The sequence below is a fragment of the Cricetulus griseus genome, chromosome 2 (assembly GCF_003668045.3).
Source record: "Cricetulus griseus strain 17A/GY chromosome 2, alternate assembly CriGri-PICRH-1.0, whole genome shotgun sequence".
NCBI lineage: Eukaryota > Metazoa > Chordata > Mammalia > Rodentia > Cricetidae > Cricetulus > Cricetulus griseus.
The window spans coordinates 317144597-317164276 of record NC_048595.1 but is presented as its reverse complement, the minus strand read 5'-3'; the positions used below and the strand labels follow the sequence as shown (position 1 = coordinate 317164276).

The window sequence follows — 19680 nt, the reverse complement described above, 5'->3', positions numbered from 1 at the left end:
TGACTGACAGGCCCCAGTCCACCCTGTCCCCATTGCTCACATGCAAGCCAATTCTCTGCTCCGCTACAGAAACTCTGGACTGTATCAGACTAGAATAGTCTACTGCTCGTCTGTATCATGAGACCCCAGCATCACCTTCCCTCTTCATGCTGGAAGCACCCTGCTCACTCAGAGTTTTGTTTCCATATGGAAGTTCTATTGCTTTCCAAAATTCAGCTCCAACGTCGTGTCCTCCGAGAAGCCTGCCTTGGGCCTCCCAGATAGCAGCTTCTTTTGCTGCGATCTTTTACCAATCAGTTCATATTTATATTGACGTACTCTGTGTAATATTTTAATTAGCATGTGTGTCTCCTCTCTCCCTCCTCCAGCCAGATGTCCTGTCTTTGTTTGTATCCACAGCAACGCCCATTATGCTCAGCATACGATAAGTGCTCACTAAGTGCAAGCAAGATGACTCAGTGAGAATGAATAGGAAACTAAAGGCAGGTCTTTGATCTCCCTTAATTTGTTTTGCTTTAAGTGTACCTGTTTTAATGTGATCTTTATTTGTAGTTTTTTTTCTATTCTTATGCTATTTTGTGTGTATCATGTTGTGTAGACATAAGACTAAGGTCACAAATTCCCAAGTTTGTTACTCCTTACAGCATTTCAGAATGAATGGGCTTAGTCTACTATTAATTTTTTATGTAGTTTTAGCGGCTTTTTTTTTTAAGTAAAAGTGTTCTGTTTTCTCTAAAATTTCTTTAAAGGCTTTACAGAGCTAAGCCGTACATTGTAAGTTGCCTTAATTTTTACATGAGCTGTTTCAAGCAAATCAAGAACTAAAAACCAAAACAATCTAGTTACTAGAGGTTTTTGTATCCCTCCACCCCCGCCCCCAGATACCCATGATCCAGTTCTTGTGCTCAAGTTTCTTAGCGTCTGTGTGGTCCCTTCTGAACTCTAAACAGACAGGGGCCTGTCTGTGTGAGCAGGTAGATGAATGGGGGGGAGAAAAGAGGCCTGTCACTTTCCTCCCATGTCTCCAAAATTAATAGGACACATGTGTGCAAAAGTGGTAAACCACTAATAATATTTAGAACTCCACAATTCCTAGTGGAAATAAAATAATACAACAGTCAAAGAAAAGAACAAGCCCCATAGTTAAAACACTACTGGCACCCAAGTTTAAAATCTGTCTGACACCAAGTCATTTGTAATTTGGGCTGCTTTCAGTAGGAGTGCAGACTGCTTATATGCCGTGATCCACTTACAGGCAGGCAGACAGGCCAGATCTTAAAGGAAGGATCCAAATGAAAAGTGTGCCATAATTGTGCACCTACTGAATTCATAATAAAGGCAAATTTTCACCTGATTAACTAATTCTTGTTGAGTCATTCTTTCGTGGAGGGATTATGAAAGTTGAAACAGTGATTAGAGGTCATAAAATTTTCACATGGAAGACTTTATAAACCAAGTAAGGAAGTGTGTACTGCCTTGTCTTAGAAAAAAAAAAGGAAACTAATAAATGCTACCCCTTAAATCAGTGCTTCTCAACTTTCCTAATGCTGAGACCCTTTTATACAGTTCCTCATGTTATGGTAACCCCAACCACAAAATTATTTTTGCTGCTGCTTCATAACTGTAATTTTGCTACTATTATGGATCGGAATGTAAAAATCTATGTTTTCTGATGGCTTTACGTAACCCCTGTGAAAAGGTCATTTGACATTTTGGGGTCATGACCCACTGGTTGAGAACCACTGCCTTAAACACCTGATGGTGGTGCACATGGAAATCCTAGCACTCAGGAGGCTGAGACAGGAGGGTAACAAGTTGGATACCAGACTGGGTTGCATAATAAGTTCCAGGCCAGTTTGTGCCATATAAAAAGACACTTTGTCATATGGTAATTATGACAGCATCTTTAAAATAAGCATCAAATTTCCAAGAACCATTTTTCCAGTGTGACTCTAGAAATGTGACAAATACCAGAATTCAAGCATGCAAATGGGTTTCCCCTCTAAGTGTGACCCTGGACAAAGACTAATGTCAAAGTCTTTCAGGGGCATTTTAAGAACTCTCCCTTTAGCAGGGCAGTGGTGGCGCATGCCTTTAATCCCAGCACTTGAGAGGAAGAGGCAGATGGATCTCCGTGAATTCCAGACCATTCTGGTCTACACAGCAAGTTCCATGACAGCCAGGACTGTTACACAGAGAAACCCTGTCTTGAAAAAACAAACAACAAATACAAAAACAAAAACCTTTCCCTTTGTAACCGGTTCCTAGATTACATGTGTGAGAGATCTTCTATAAGCCTTCAATTAAAAAAAAAGACTTACTCAATTTGGTCATCTACCTAATTTACCATAGTTGACTCTTGGCGATATTGACAATTCACAGTTAAATCTACCCCCAAAGAACGAGGACTTTCAAATGAATGAACAATATTTTTGATGTTCCAAAACCTTTTCATTTTCAATATTGGAGCTCTCCACATGAAACACAGTAAGCAATTATCGTATATAATATTAATAAAACCATTATGAACATTGCTTATGAAAATGTATATTGCCTTATTAATTATGAAAATCTACCTAGGACAGCTCTTGTCATCAGCAGAAAGTCTTATAATGAGACACTGATTGAAGGATCTTTTTTCTTTTGAAATAACGCTGGATTCCCAAGAAGTTGCAAAAAGAGCCCACAGTGTTCCATCTGCCCTTCAGCCACCACTCCCCAGTGGTGACTTAGTATATAGCTGCAGTGCAACCACAAACCCAGGACATTGATGTTTGTGCAGCACTATTAAGTACCTTATATAACTGGCTCCATTTTATGTGCATTCATATGAGGGAGTTAGTTCTACACGGCTACAGCAGATTGGTTGCGACTGGGCTACTTATAAAGAGCAGTTTTTCACAGTTCTAGAGACTAGGAAGTCCAAGTACTAGGTGCCAGGATATGCAAAATATGGTAATAGCCCTCCTCTTCCTTCTTTTCCCCCTCCTCCTCCTCTTTTGGGTGTTTTGAGACAGTGACCATAATTCTGTAGCCCAAGCTGGCTTTGAACTTACAACAGTCTTTCTGCCTCAACATCCCAGGTCCTAAGATGAGAGCACAGGAAGGCATGAGTGAGGCTTTCTTGCTACATTCTCACATGGTGGAGGAAAGGCAGGAAGGGGCAAGCCTCTGTTCTCACGTGACCCTGTCACACTCACCAGCCCTTTTCCCTTCTTCTTCTTTTTTTTTTTTTTCCAGTGAACCTAGTCAGGGCTCTCTACTAAGCTCTACCTCCCAACATTCTGCATTGGGGGTGACGTTTTCAATGTGTTTGGGGACACATCAGACCATAGCAGTGTGTGTATGTGTGTGTGTTTCACTTTATGCAACTTAATCCCATATATATATTCATGCAGCAGCCCCCAAATTAAGGTGCAGACTTCTCCATCACCAGGTAACCCCCCTTTCTACCCTTTTGCACTCATACATCTCCTCTTCCCTGATTCTTGGCATAACTAATCTGTCCTTGTCTCTGTAATCATTTTAAATCAGGCTGGAGAGATGGCTCATGAATTTGATATTTTTCTTTCCTTTCTCTTTCCTTTCCCCTTTCTTTATTTCACAAATGAATCTTCTATGAACATTTGCATACATGTTTTTCTATGAACATAAATTCTCATTTCTCTGGTATAGAGGCCCTAGTCTAGAGTGTAATTGCTGGATAGGGTGGTAAGTCATTTTTAGTTTTATAAGTAATATCTTTCAGGGCGACTTTACACTCACACTAGGTAATATGCAAGAGATCAGTGTCTCAACATCCATAGTATTTGGGTAGTATTGCTATTTTTATTTTATATAGTTGTCTCTTTTTTACAGTATGGCGTGTGTGTGTGTGTGTGTGTGTGTGTGTGTGTGTGTGTGTGTGTGTGTTCTTTCCTTCCACTATATGGGTCCTGGGGATCTAACTGCATCATCAGACTTGATAGCAAGCATCTTTAAAAACTGAGCAATTTTGGGGGCTGGAGAGATAACTCAGCAGTTAAAAACATTGGTTGCTCTTCCAGAGGACTGGGGTTCAATTCCCAGCACCCACATGGCAGTTCCAGGGGATCCAACACCCTCACATAGACGAACAAGAAGGCAAAACACCAATCAATGCTCAAAAATAAAAATAAATTATTAGAAAAATAAAAGTAAACTGGGCAATCTTACTGGCCCTTGCTATATTTTTAAATAAGTAATTCAATTTATTTGTCTGATATTATGATAACTCAGTGGAGTTATCTTATTATTAACCCCATACTGCCTTCCTTGGAGTGAACTCTGTGCTTTATTATAGGTTTACATTAATTTTTAGACTTAAGATTATAAAACAGAATGTTCCCAACTTTGAATTTACAAAAGTCCAATATAGTCAACCAAAAACATGTTTCACAATGCTCTCATCTCTCCTATTGCACACATAGACCTATTCCTAGACACTACCCTTCCTGAGGGAAAGGCCCTCAGTCTGCATGCTCCTGTTTCCATTGAGGGAAGAGAGGACTGGTGATGACGTCTTCCTGGGTGTCTCTGCTTGATCATCGGCAACATAAATTTAGGCAAAGGTTGGTTTTGTGGGCAGATTTCTGAGGGGAGGGGCATTGAGGAGGACAATTACAATTCTACAGGTTTGCTGTGCTTTTCTCTGAAGTTAACTGGTCTGTGTGGTGACCTACAAACAGGGTAACTGTGTTAGTTGCAAATTGAACACTTTACTTTCAAACAGAATTCAAAACACACTTGACAGGCTGTCGCATCAAGGACTTACACGTCTGAGACAGAACAAACTGGATGCAATTTACTTCCCTCTCAAGTTCATGCCATTCTTTGTGAAGAGGCCCAAAGTACTTACTACTAGTCTTAGGGGATGAAATGGCAAGTAGGAAATAGAATCCAATTACAAAAGCAGCCTGTGGCTTCTGCTCTTCTTGCAGCTACCCACAATTGCATCTTGAAAATGATGTAACCCGCAGTTACTATGTATGGATAAACTAATTTTATTTATTCACTTAGGATTATCTTTCTGGATGATAATGGAATGTGGGTGTTTTATGGGGCAGGTTGTCTAAACTAAAGCTTTCCACTGTTTGATTTTCATTTGTACCTGTATAAATTATTTGCACCCTACATTGACTTACTGGTATGGATTCAAGTGAATGAATCTTGCAAACATGGTGAAGAAAAGACACCCAAAAAATGCACATCGAATGATCCCATTTATATAAAATTCACGAAAGTATAAGACCCATCTGAGGGTATAAAAACAAGACTAGTGGGTGGATGGAGGTGGTGTTTATTATGAAGCAGCTGGAGGGGACTCTTCCGTCTTGTTTTTCTTTTTAATCTTGATCTAAGTACTGTTATATAGGTTTGTATCCACCCTCTGCATACTTATGGGGATGCACCCTTGACCAAATGTATGTTAATCTTCATTAAAATTCAAATCAACAGCTGAAATGGAAAAATGAGAGGTTTTGTGATAAAAATCACAGATGGTATAGATTAGGGGTTTCTATTTCAAGGTTTCCAGGAACTTGAAATGTTTGCAAATTGTCATTTTCTCCAATGCAAATGAGCCACTTAAAAAAAAAGTCCTTCCTCTTCTTTGCTCCTCCCAGCTTCTTAAGAGGCTGGACTTATGTTCCAATGGCATGCATGCTGTAACTGTTAAATTAAAATATTGTGAGGTAGGGTGTGGAAGCAATAAAACTCTATTAAGATCAGTTTAGGCCTTTAAAAAAAATTTCCACAATTCCTTTCACTCACATGACATCTTTCATTTTTGTTTTTGAAGTTTGGATCCAAGGAATTCTGCACGCTGTGGGTTGACATTTAGTTAATAGCATCTTCTACCAAGGTTCCATTTTCTAAATTAACATGATCAAGAACAGTGACCTGATGATATTTCTTTGTACATCTGGCTCTTTTCCAAGAAGGGGGGTGGGGTTAAAGTAAAAAGAGGAAGAAAGCGAAGAATCAAACTTTCTTGGTCACCATTGTTTTAGGGCAAAGTGTTTCACATTTTTGTAAAAATACTAGACACCATCATCTCATCAACAAAATGAACCAAGCAACTTTCCTTCCACACAAAAATCTGTATTAGCAAACGAGTTCTGTTTCTCATTTGTCTTTTACGTCCCTAATAGCTTGTGTCTGGGATTCTTCCTATTAAGCAATGAGAAAGATAAAGAGAAATATGTTGACATTACAGCTATAGAAAGAGACTCAATAGCTTGCCGGAGGAATCAAGTCCGGTTTTAGTTAAGATGTAATTAAAGGTAGGCTAAGAGCAAAGGAAGATGGCTGGGGGGGGGGGCTGTTAAGAGTCTCTAGGCACATAGTAGGTGCTTAAAGACATTTTTCCAAGAAGGAGGGAGGGAGGGAGGGAGAAAGAGAGAGAGGGAGAGAGGAAGGGAAAGACAGACAGACTAGTGACAAAATGCACAAATTATTTCTACTAGTAAGAAACTTTGTCAGCACGACAGGAGACCAGGAGAGCGGACAGAGGGGCATCTAACCCACTTCCGGTCATTCACAAATGCTTTCTCTCCAAATTTTGTGGGGTGGGATGGAGAGGGGACTACCTATGTAGAATGGGAGAAATAAGGAAGATGGCTATCTCCAGAAAGAGCGGTGTCCGAAAGGATACTTCTGAGACGCCTGGCTTTCCGCTCGGATGCCCCCCTCGCCCCCCCCCCCAGCATCCTGGCTTGCTGGGCGTCCTAGCACAGTTGGCTGGGCCTTCTGCTTGGGGCAGGGACTGGAGCTCTGAAAGGATGGGAAAGCAGGGGCCGGGCAACAGGTGGGAAGGTGGCGGACTTTTGTCTCCTGAAAGGAAAGGGCGGAAAGCAGTGGTGCACAGGAAGGGTGTCTGCAGGGTCCCCGAACTCCCGCCATCTCCCCGGTTCCTCTAATTAGAGAGGGGAGGCAAGGTGGCATTAGTTCCCAAACGTTTTAATCGAGCCTCCTTTCAATGGCTAGGGATAAATGTAGCCACTGTTACTCTGTGGTGAATGAGTCGCAAAGGCCCCCGCTTGGCCCCCAGCGTGGCCATTCAGGGCTCTTTTCACAACCCCCAAGCGGTTCAGTCCCTGGGCCTAGCGACACTGCAAAGCGCTCCTAATTAGTCTAATTAGAAAGGTGGATTGATAGATGGAAAGAAGACAGAGCTGGGTTAGGAAGATGCTCAATGCTGCCAATCTCCGCTGGCTTGACGTTTATTCTCTCCGGAAAGAAAAGGCCGCCAAGGAGGAGGTTGGAGCCTAGGCTGGGCCGCGGGCTGGGCGGTCTGTGACCCCCGTGCCTCCCGCCCACAGCCATGGTCCGCTATGGGAGCTCGGCGTCTCGGGGCCACGGCCGTCGCGTCCCAGCCCGCATCCTCGAGGGGCCCTGCGGGAGAGGTCCACGCGGGGCCGCCGCGCACACGTGGCAGCTCTGTGCGTCGGAACAGCGGCTAGTCCCCCGCCTTTGGTCCCCGCAGGCTCGCGGCTGGGAGTTGGGGGAGCAGGCCTGGCGGCTCAGGCTATGAAAGCGCCAGAGTGGTGGCTGCGCTGTCGCCCGCGCATTCCTGGCGGGGCGGGAAGGGAGCCCGGGTGGCGCGCAGAGCACTGAACCTTTAATTAGGCAATAAATCAGGCCGAGGAGTGCGGGGGAGTCTGTGCAGGTGTAAAAACAGCCGGGAGAGTCCGAGCCGAGCGGCCACAGCGCCCGGGCGGGTCAGAACCTCTAGCCAAAAACATCTCCAAAGTCCGCTGACAACCGAATAAACAGCCGAGAGCCAGCCGGGAGGAGCCGTGCGCTGTGCGCTAGGAGGCTGCTCGCCCTCAGGGCTCCGCTGAGCCGCGGGGCGAAAGAGAGCCGCAAATTCCTTGCTCTTGCTTGTCCTCACCCATCCCTCTCTGCTTTCCGCTGCGAGGAATGTTGGGCCATAAGGACTGGGGACCGCCAAGCTGCTGGCGACCTCCTGCCAGGCCTTTGCACAGCCCGCAGCAGCCCTTGCGGAGCTAGGAGTGAGGTCCCTCTGTCCCGGGGTAGGCCCAGGAGGCGCAAACCGTCCCCTGGCAGGAAAAGATAACCTGATAGAAAGAACGATCCGAGAAGTAATTCGGTGCACGGCTCGGGAGCAGGGCCCTCAAAAAACCCCAAGGAGATGTTGGCGGGAGGGGCAGACAGATTGACATACAAAGGAAAACAATACGATTCTCGTTAGATCATTTTTCTGGACATTGTTTAAGGTCTGAAAGGAATCAAATCGTTTCAAAATGTTGCCAGTAAAAATTATCCTGTACGGAATGCAACTAATCCTTTTAGGTTCCTGTCAAGTGTTTCCACTAAAGGAATCCGATTTTTCAAATCAAAGATCCAAAAGTCTTTGGGGAGAGATTTATTACACGCCAGAGCTTTAGTTACAGAATAGAGTTACAATAACGACCCTCACCCACCAGCTCCCCAGAATAAGGGGTCCCATCTCACATAATTCTATAGCTGTGTGGGAGCTGGTTTTTCTGGAGCCCTGCTATGTGTGCAGCTGGAGGGGGGTCCAGGGAAAGAGGAGGAAGGCAAATTATTAAATTCCTGAAATAGACAAACACAGCACCGAGTCCTCCGTGGTGCTTTACCCTGTGTCCTCCTGGTTGCTTTTGGAGAAGAAGACCAAATCCAAACTGGATGACTTGGACCAAGCTCCTCAGCGATGACAACTTTAAAGGTGAGGTAAATGTTTGAATTGTATTTCAAAAGAAAAGGGGGGGAAATTCTTGGCGGGCTGTGCACCCTCAGCGGATCAAAACCCGAACTCTCTGACAGTGTTTGCAAATTGAATATTGAAATTTCTCAAGTGGGGTTTCTTTTTATTTGAAAAGTTATTAAAATAACGTAAGAAAATACTTTACTTTGTTTTAAAATTTCTTTTTATCTGTAATAAAATGTTCAAAAGTGGGAAGGGGGAAATGTGCTCTTGGGTTTCACAACTGTCTCCGTGCATAATTCTTCGGAGACCCGTGTGGATGTAACCTCAATTTGTGCAGGTCACAGTCTTGGTTCACAGTACAGGGAGCCTGATAACAGCCGTCCTTTCATTTATTCTCAGAGAACTGGGAACTTCAGAAGAAGCCTTCCAAAACGGAGGAAACTCAGATGCCCAGCTCTCTGGATGAAGGAGTTTGATACTGTGAGTAAAGTGGCTATGTGCCAAAGATATTATCATCAAGACAACATCATCATGTCATTTATGTACTATAGAAATTTCTAGTAATAAAAAGAAGTGTTCTAATGGAAAATAAAAGAATTACCTGCCCAGCCTTCCCTCTGCCCCACTGTTCCCTGAAAAAAAAAAAAAAAAAAAAAAAAAAAAAGCCTTCTTCTCTCCTGCTCAATGTTTGTGCTTAGGTAATGAGCAGCTTGGTGTCAGGAATTCTTTCATTTGTTTCCTATAGCTAAAGGGATTTGCAGTATAGCAGGTGCTCCACAAACAGTGCAAACTGATCCTACTTTTCCAAGCTTGAGGGTTAGAGATGATCGGTGGATGAGCGAGCAGAGGGAAGAAACAGCAAGAGGCCAGAAGAATGCGTTTAAAACATTATCCATTTGTTTATTTTAGAAGAGGCTAGAAAGTTATCAGTCCAAATACAATTCTGACTGAAGTAAGGGGAAACGTCATCTCTTTTATCTTCATTACTTCTGGAAAGGATTAAGCAATAACTGGTTTCAGAGAGAGATAGGAAGATGGGATGAAAGTAAGCATGTAGACATTTACAATTCAAGGATTTAGTTATATCCCAAAGTTTGGGGATTTTTTCTCCCCCCCCCTTTTTTTGCCTGAATGAATAAGGTGTAGGAAGAAGCCCCACAGATCATAATTGTTTACATTAATATCTTCTATATTTTCCAGAGCATTGCCACATAACTATTTTGCTGTCACATGCCATCTTCTGAGAGAAGGAAAAGAAGGAAGAGATAAGGAAAGAGTAAGGAAGCAAGCTATACACAAGAGTGGAAACCGACCTAACAGTTCATTTCTATGAAGTCTTCGTTCTACAGACTTTAGAGATTGGTTGATGATTTTCTCTCTCTCTGCATGTCATCAATTATTTAACAATAGAATCTTGTAGCTATTTTCACACACATAAAGCTCTGCATTAAAAAATATGAAAAATAGAGAATCAAGTAGTTTTTCCTCACAAAAGTCCTTCCTTGTAGACTTTTCACGTGATCTGTCACTTCCCTTTATTACTGAAAATATTTTTCTGTTTTCACAAGTATTGCTAAAACTCGCAATGTAGGAATCCATCTCTGTCCTCCCCTCTTTTTGTTTGCCAATCCTTTACTGATGAAGTTACAAGTAAGAGCAATTCGTGTGCCTGGCACCCTCTGGTGCAGTAAGATCCAGGCAAGGTTCTGAGACCCCATATTCATGCTCCAACTGTTTGCTGCTGCTGCTGCCTACATCAGCTGGGTCTAAGCCACAATCATAGCTTGTACTTGCCTTACAAGACTATATATCTCCCATCAGTAGTAGTCTACACACAAGAAAATACCCTATCTTTGAAAATATCTTTCTTAAAAGTAGAAAATACCCTTCCACCTCATTTCCTAATTTCATATTCAGATTTCCAAAACATTTAAATAAGCATGCTAATGTTTGTGAACTGTTTTTATGGGGGCAGTGCTATCTTTCAAGGTGTGCCATTAATTATTTTTGTTGTTTCTGGTGTTTAAAAAGAACCTTTTTTTTTTTTTTGCATTAATCACTGTTCCTTGAAAAGACTGTCATAAGTTCTTGATTGTATTCTGCAGCTCATAGTTTATCAAGCCTTGTGCCTGCACAGCAAGTGCTCTACCACTGAGTTGCAGCCCTAGCTCTGGATGGAGTATCAAAACAGTAACCCCAGCCCCTGCCTGAGAAAGCTGCCCTTTTCTGGATAGTAGTGGGCAAGGGTGAACTGGTAGGCAGTCCGGAATTCATCCACCAGTGCTTCAACTGTGGGAGAAGTTCACCAAGGCAGATAGGAGCTACTGATAAGATCACGGCTACAGAGGCTCCTGTGCTGTAGATTAAATCTGCAGGGATTAAAATCACTGGCTACAGCACATTACCTACACTTAGCTGTGCAAAAAGAGCAAAGTCTTCAAAAGAGTGTATGGAAAGAAGAGAGCACATGTTCTCAAAAAGAAAAAAAAAGAACTGTTTTCTCATTTAATTATTGAATCAGTCTCACTCCTTACATGCTCTTTCCTTTTCAAAACAGAAAGAATGTAGCCTTGCCGGCCAGAAGTGGCTCATGCCTTTAATCCCAGCATTGGGGAGGCAGAGGCAAGTGGATCTCTATGAGTTAGAGGTCAGCCTGGTCTACAAAACCAGTTCCAGGCTTTACACGGGGTTGTTACACAGAGAAACTCTGTCTCGAAAAAGAAAAAGATGTAGGATGTAGCCTTAAGGCATTTGTGCGATCTGCTTAGCAGTTTAGAAAAATGTTCTCAATTGCCAAACTTTGACATTTAAAAACCTACAAAAGGCTGGAGAGATGGCTCAGTGGTTTATAGCACTTGTTGCCCAAGTTTGATTCCCAGCACCCATAAGATGGTTTGGTTCAATAACAGAAGGTCCAATGCCTTCTTCTGGCATCCATGGGCAAAAGGCATGCATGTGGTGCACAACATGCTTACATGGAAAAACATGGATGCACATAAGATAATTTGTTTCAATCTACAAGAGAAGTGGAAGATACAGGTAAAGAGGCGTACAACATGACCTGTTTGTGGATGTAATCAGACAGGATACTTTTTTAAGGGATTGCTGATGCCAGGGAAAAAAGAGAGGAGGAGGAGGAGGAATGGAAAGGGGGATGCTAGGAGAGTACCATGTAGAACTACATGGAGAAAGTCTCAAACAATTAGCTGTTGATTTTAAATACAGCTAGAACAATAGGCTTCCTATGGAAATGATAGGGGAGAGAGTATGGGGAGCATACAAAAAGGAAAGAACTGCACTTACTCTATGACTTCTGGTCATATTCCTACCCCTATAGGACTTAACAAATCCCAATGATAATAATAATAAGAAAAAAAGTGACAACAAGGTCTTGTAAATAAAGTGGGATTTCAGTAATGAAGTCACAATAGCTATGATCTTGGGCAAGTCATTTATTTACCCTCTTTTAAGCTTTGCTATCTGATTGGTAAAGCAGAGTCCACAGTGATTCTTTTCCTGACTATTTCACAGTGCAATCTATCAGGCTTCTTTCAAAAAGACTGCTGGAGGCCTGGGGGGTGTAGCTCAGTGGTAGTGCACTTGCCCAGCATACATGAGGCCCTGGGCTCAACATCTAGCATTGCAAACAAATAAAAATTTAAAATTTAAGAGATTCTTTCTGAAATATTAGTGAAAATCCTTCCTTAAAAATCTAATGTTTGCTGGGTGATGGTGGTGCATGCCTTTAAAGTTTAAAGGGATCTCAGTGAGTCCAAGGCCAGCCAGGACTGTTACACAGAGAAACCCTGGGGGCCGGGGCGCTAATGTTTACTGAGAGTACTGGCTGGAATAAGAAAGGGAAGCCTAATGTACCCATAAAACAGCTTTTTGTTTTGTTTTGTTTTGAGGCAGGATTTCTCTGTGGCTTTGGAGGCTATCCTGGAACTAGCTCTTGAAGACCAGGTGGTCTCGAACTCACAGAGATCCGCCTGCCTCTGCCCCCCAAGTGCTGGGATTAAAGGCGTGTGCCACCAACGCCCAGCTGATAAAACAGCTTCTTGATCTGGGATGAGCTACCCAGTGTCCTCAGTTAGGGTGGAAAGTTACTCAGTTACTTCTGAGCTCTCCTGTATCTCTATTACACTCTTAAAAGTTAGAGTAGCTCAAAATTCGTGTGGTTTGGTTTTGAAATAGGGTGACATGCCTTGGTTTTGTAGCTCAGATCCCCTCAAATTCTGCCCCAGCCTCCACATTCTAGATCAAAGCACTTTTTACAGTTAGGATGTTGGTAGTAATGGCGGTAATGGCTAGGGGTCAGCACATAACCACCAAATCAGCTCCTATATCCTGTCATGCCTAAAGGCAAAGGCCTTGGAAAGGGTTCACTAGTTGTCATCTGTTATATTCTAGGTTTTTCTTGATGATGACTAGAGGAATTTTGTTGTTAAGAAGCTTGAGGGAAAAACCTGGAAGCTTCTAGAACTCCAGAAGGGTCAGCAGTGAAAAGCAGCCCAAGCTGGTCACAGCGAGAGCAAGATGTGATCAGAGAGGTGCGATGTGTAAAGAAATTAGCCAAAAGTGAATTCAGTTGCGAAAGTACAAGCCGTGGCAGCCCTAGCAGCTGGCCAGGATCAGGGACTCCATCTCCCTGTCAAATGTAAGGGGATCCAAGTTGGCAGCCTATTTATTGCTAAAGTCGAAGGGCTAGATTTTACACTAAACATATTTACACATTTACATTCGTGGCCCTATAAACACACCACATTTCACTGGCCATGACATCAAACACGTTTACCAACAAAAAACATATGCCTAATTGCAAAATCATAGGGGAAAGAGGCAGCTGCCGGGCCATGAGCATGCACGCCTGTGTGTATGCGTGACTCAGCTGCACCAGGCAGAGACTTGAGTGAGGATAAAGCTGCTCCCTAGGTCCATCTCTGGTTCAGTTCTAAGGGATGGGGTGTATATGGGTGTGTGGGAACTCTTGGTATTCCAACTAAATGCACAGGGAAGTCCCCCTGAAGAAGCCAAATAAGAACCTGGGAAAATTTCTGATTTTGGGTTGAGTTCGACAGTGATAACATCCCTTTTAGTTGCCCCCGTGTGACTTTGCTCTGGTGAACAGAATGTATGGCTAGCAGAGAATTTAAATATCATGATCTAGGGTCCTTGATTCTTAGCTGTGGGTAGTAGGGTCAGATCCTTACCCATCAGCAGCGGTTGTAAAAACACCTTTAGCTGCTCTAGGCTTGGTCCTCCCTCAAGCAAAGAAAGCAGAGTCATCAGGGTCAGAGAGAGAAAAACAAAACAGGCACAGCCTCAACCAGTGGCCTCAGACAGCCTTTAATAAACGACAGGGGCCGGTATTCCATCAAAATAATCACCTTCCATCAGAATGAGCACTGCCCCAGTTCTCCCAGTCAGCAGGCTACAGGAAAACATGGGGGTTTATGAAAAAGAAAATCTTCAAGGGATAGAAGCCTTTTCCTGAGGTTCACGCTCACTGTAAGAACTTGGGAGTGGGATGCACATCCCGAATTCCAGCTCAAGTCTGCAGAAAGTTTGGACACAAGAGAGTTTGCTGGGTAGAGAACAGAGAAGCAGAGATGGGTGCATATAAAGATGCTTCAGTAAGTAAAAGATGGGGAAAGCTCCCCCACAGCCTCCCCTTCACTTCCTCGGTTACTTGTTTCTTCCTTTCTTTCTCTCTTTCTTTCTTTCTTTCTTAAAATAGGAAAGCAAGTGCCTCTTAAATGTGTGGGGTGGGAATGGAGAGGAAACCCGTTGTCCAGCAGAAGCACTAGCTTTTTATTTAAAAGAAATAAAATAATTACCCGATAGAGAAAGAAATCAACCAAGAAGCAGTCTGAGGTCATGACACCATGTGTGGTACAAGGAGCAATTCAACCCATAAGGGCTTCATTACCCCCGCAATAGATAACATTTGGCTAAATCTAGCTGCAGATTAAATCCCCGCAGCACAACAGAGCCTTGAATGGAGAGGCTCCTTTTTGTGTGGTCCTTCCTCGGGAGCTGCCTGAACCATTAGCCCCAATATATCCCTCTCCCCATTAACTGCAATTCCCTCCCGACTGCGCTTCGGTCATTTGTCTCCAGGCTCTACGGGGGCGTTTGATGAGTAAAGAAACAAGGAAAAGGAGAGAAAGGCGTCGGGTTAATGAGTTGTAGCAAATCCACACTTTGTAGTCGGGAGGAGGAGAGCTGGTGGCCAATGTTTGTCCAACTGGTTTATTTTTCGAGACCCAGCCTATTGAGGAAGGCTTGTTCGAGAAGCCTTCTTGCCTACAAACACACAAACATCCTTCTGTTTGCCTTCAAAGAAAAGGGGACCAGCGCTGGATTTGCATGCGAATGGGGAGCCCCAGGAGGAGACATCCTTGCCCATCAAAGGCCTGGGTAGCCCGGCTTCCTTTGTTCCAGCACCTGCTTGCCAGCACAGCCTGGCGCCCCACACTCCTGGCTCACCCGTCCAAGGCCCACGGTCCAGTTCTCGGCCTATACCTAGCCTCTGCCCCGCACCACTGTGAGGCTACACCTTAAAGCCTCTTACTGTCCCCTGCAGGTCTCCTAAGTAAGTAAAGCCCACCACACACCCCCAAATCTCGGAAAGGACACCGAACCTGGCGGGATGCAACAGACAAGCAGGAGGCCCTCACTGCACTCTGCCTGATCAAAAGCAAGTTTGCAGTCTGCTGCCCTAGATGGTGACGTGGGAACCTAGCCCAGGGACGACAGGGCCAGGACAGGGTTGCCCCCGAGGCTTGTGCACAGACAGCCAGGGAGGCAGAGCTCCTCTTGGCATTTTTAAAGCTTAAGAAAAGACGTAGCTGTGATTCCCTGCTTTCGGAGCATCTACACACTCATCCTGAAAGAAAAACAAAATCACACGGTTTTGGTTTGGGCTATCTTCTGCAATAACTTTCAAATCTAAAAAGTCCATTCTGTGCGTGATCAAGTCTACAGGCGAACCGCTGCATCTGTGTGTGCCTTTGGGTCCTGCCTGTGAATGCCCTGTAAAGGGACTCTCAGGATGCAGAAGGTCTTGGGATGCGAGGTCTGCTTTCTTCTAAAGCTATACTAGAGTACCAGAAGACTTTCCATGTGAGATCTTCATTAACAATTAGTTATATATTTAGTGATACGTTTCACTGTGAATGTTTTTACTCTAACTTCTTTGCTTTCCTTCGCACATCTCTTAGAGAGAAAACAAAAACAAAAACGGAACTTTCATCTTGGGTATTTGAGTCTTTTCCTTCCTCAGATGCCTCTGAGAGACAAGTCATTAAGTGTGACCAGCACAACACAGTACTAGCCTATAATATTAGCACGCGTCATAAACTGGACAGGTTAAATCTGTGGGTCTTGAGATACCATAGTGTGTACACTTACCCACATTTTAAAGAAACTGAATAAACAGATTCAGTGTCCACTGCAACCTGCTCACCCGAAGAAGCATTCAAATTACATGTTACAGATGTATCAGCTAAAAGCAGGGCTCACAGTAGTCAAGATTAGCCTTGGCTTCCCCCAAGGAATTAGATGCTGGATGTAATCAGCAAGGAAAGACTTAAACTTTGAAAAGGGATACCCCAAATTGCTTATTTAGTTCAATAAACACCCAAGGAGCTCTCACCTTTAAATCTTTTGAACTATATACTCTGCTAAAGATGACAAGTTTTCTTAGTCTTAGGTTATTCATGTCAGCTAAAATTTCAGTACATTTGCCTTTGGATTCAAAACTCATTTGTGCGATTCCTGGACTCACTTTTATCTTAAATGCTAGAACTTTCACATACAATTCATGTTGTAAGTGCAAATATTTGCTTATCTGGGACTTTGAACACTTTAAATAGATAATCTACGCATCTCTTTTTGCTGTTAAAATTTTAAACTAAAAACCGCCTCTGCCTGTGTTACTTTCATTACAGTTTAACACCACGTTTGAGCATATTTTGTGTACATCATTGTGCTGGAAAGTAAGCAGAAATTAACTGGAGAGTTTAAAAATTAAATCATACATTCCTATTAAATCACCTTAGGGTGACTGCAACTTCAACTTTAAAAATGTCTCATTGATCTTTAAGATGGAGAAGGCTTAACCTTGGAAACATCTAGCAAAGTAATACTTTCATTTGCAGTCACTGAAAAATAAGTTCTGATATGCCATGGTTCTGATTTGGAAAGTTTAAACAAAATTTATGACATTGTGCCATCGTGGTTATGTTAAGCTTTCTTTGGAAGTAATATTTAAGTAGATTTTGTTCTGAGTTTGGACTTATAATCTATAAGTTTTTTTTTCCTTAGCAGAAAAAAAAAAAAAAACTAAGACAAGGACAATTCAGCCAATTACTTAGTTAGCTTTTCTTTGAAAATTAAGAATTTTATTTCTGAAAAAAAGTGTAAAAATCTTACATTAGAATAGTACAATAATAATCGCCAGTAAAATTTACAATACTCCTTGTAAAGAATATGCAGTAAGTACAAAATAAAAATTCCGCATGTCCATTATGATACAAAACACAGGTTAAAATAAGAAATAATAAATTTTGACTTGTTTCTTGTGTAAACACGTTAATCAATTTTTTTCCTTTCCATGAAAAAGTACGCCAAACTAGTGTGAGCAAATAAAGGCATTTTTGGAGCCCTTTACTGGTTTTGTATGAGCTTTATATAAACATTATTGACTTAAAAAAAAAAAAAAAACTCCTGGACCTGAGAATCTCTATACCTCAAAAAGGCTTAGTATTGATGGTTTTGGTTGTTTTGTTTTGTTTTGTTTTGTTTTTCTCAATTTGTCAAAAGTCGAAGAAGCCCTAGTGCCAAAACAGGGCGATTCTCCTAACAACCCCTTCCTTCCCACCCCAAGTCTGGGTTGCAGCACAGGGCGAGTTTGCATAAATAGAGGGACCTCCAATAGCGCTGTGCCCCAGCTGGTGCCCAACACAGTCCGGTCCAAGAATCCGAAGCGGCGAAAATGGGCGCGCGAGGTCGCCGAGGGCCGGGAGGGGCGAACAAAACCAACCACCCATCCGCAGAAAAGAGCCGGGAGTCCTACCTTCGCTTTTTCACGCACGCTAACGGCGTTTCTAACAATTGGAAATCCTAGCAGTAAAGTTCTCCACACTGGACAGCGCAGTCCCTTGGTGCAGAGTCCCCAGCGCGGCCGACGATGACACGGACGAGGCGGCGGCCGCAGCGGCGACCACGAGCGAGCGGGTGAGCGCGGCAGCCGGGCCCGCAGCCGCCTGAACCGCGCAGCCTCCGCCCCCCGGTCCCGGTGCAGTCCCGCTAACCGCCCCGGGTGAGGCTTGCACCCCGGCGGTGGCGGGACCCCGGCTGCGCCCAATGAGACTCTCGATGGAGAAAGGCGAACGTGCCAGCGCCGTGGCGCCCGGGCCTCCCGCCTTGACTGCGGCCGCCTGCAACGGGCCGGGCAGGGCGGCGCCTAGCGCGTGCGGCCGGTAGCCAAAGGCGGTCCGCGCCAGCTCGGCGGCCGCACCGGGTGGCGGCGGCGGCGGCTGTGAGTGCGGGTGGAAGGCGGCGGCTGCGGCGGCGGCGGCAGCGAAGAGCGCTGAGGGCGGCGCGCAGGGAGGCAGCTGCAGGCCGTAGGCGCAGCCGTAGGCTCCGTAGCCGCAGGCGGGAGGCGGCGGCGGCGGGAAGAGCGCGGCGCCCGGGTCCCCCGCGCCACCCGGCGGCCCGCGCCACGCAGCAGCAGCGCCTCGGCCGCCGCGTGGGGGCGAGCAGCGGCTGGCGCTTGAAGCGCTTGCGGCGCCGCAGGAAGCTGCCGTTGTCGAACATGTCTGCGGACTCCGGGTCGAGCGTCCAGTAGTTGCCCTTGCCCGGGTTGCCCGGTTCGCGGGGGATCTTGACGAAGCAGTCGTTGAGCGACAGGTTGTGGCGGATGCTGTTCTGCCAGGCAGGGAACTTCTCCCGGTAGTAGGGAAAGCGGCCGCTGATGAACTCGCAGATCTCGCTGAGCGTCAGGCGCTTCTTGGGACTCTGCAGGATGGCCATGGTGATGAGCGCGATGTACGAGTAGGGTGGCTTCACCAGAGGGTTCTTGGCACCACCGCCCCCGCCCGCGCCGGTTCCCGAGCTGCCTCCCGCTGCCGCGCCGCTGCAGCCTCCCGTGCCGGTCCCCGATGAGGGCGCAGGGCCCGGAGGCGCGGGGGACGCGGCGGGCCGCGAGGCCAGCAGCAGGTCATCGTCGTCGTCCTCCTCCTCCAGGTCCTCGAGCTCGTCCTCCCCGGCGTAAGAGCGCCGCCGCCGCTGGGCCGAGCCGGGCAACCGCGGCCCACCGCCTCCCTCGTCGTCATCGTCCTCCTCCTCGTCGTCGTCCTCGCCCTCCCCCACCACGTCGATGTCTGTCTCCTCGGCGAGGCCGGAGGCATCGGACATCTCCGTGCTCAGGGTCATAGCTGGGGCGACTCGGCGGCGCGGCGGCGCATAGGGACGCCGGACTCCCGGCTCGCTCGGCTCCCCAGGCCGGCCCCGGGGTGGCGGGCGGAGAGCGGGGACGCCACGCTGGGACGCGCGCCTGCGGGAGGTACTGGAACAGCTGCGGAGCCCCACGCCTCTACTTTGCGACTCCGGCTGCTCGCAGCGTCTGCGCTCCCGGGCTCCGAGGGCACCGGCGGTGGGCGCCTGACTTGACCTTCTCCTCTGCGGTCTCTCTGGCCGGGTCAGCCGAGGAGGGGGTGATGGGACCCCGGTGGGCCAGTCGGTGTCGGGCGCCCAGGAGGGCGCGGGGTGTGTGAGAATCTAGGAACCGAGCTCGGCGAGGCCAGGGCTGAGTCCAGAAGAGGGCGGACCTTGTCTGAGCTTATAGCAGAAGGGGGCCTGTCACATGGTGTGCACGTCAGAGCGCGGCCTGGGGAAGGGAAAGAAAGGCAAGGGAATCAACGTACAGGGAGAGAAAGTTCACCCGCAGGAGGGGTGGCAGC

The 19680-nt window shown here is 45.7% G+C and overlaps 1 protein-coding gene across 1 annotated transcript; it reads right to left on the bottom strand.

Annotated features, from left to right (window-relative positions):
* Window positions 1-17237: 17237 nt before the first annotated feature.
* On the bottom strand, window positions 17238-19153 carry LOC113834122 (forkhead box protein D1-like). Its single transcript, XM_027401230.2, is given in 3 exon segments — window positions 17238-18431; window positions 18434-18469; window positions 18472-19153. Coding segments are annotated over 3 exon segments (1326 nt in total). The 3' UTR covers window positions 17238-17823.
* Between the last annotated feature and the right edge of the window lie 527 nt (window positions 19154-19680).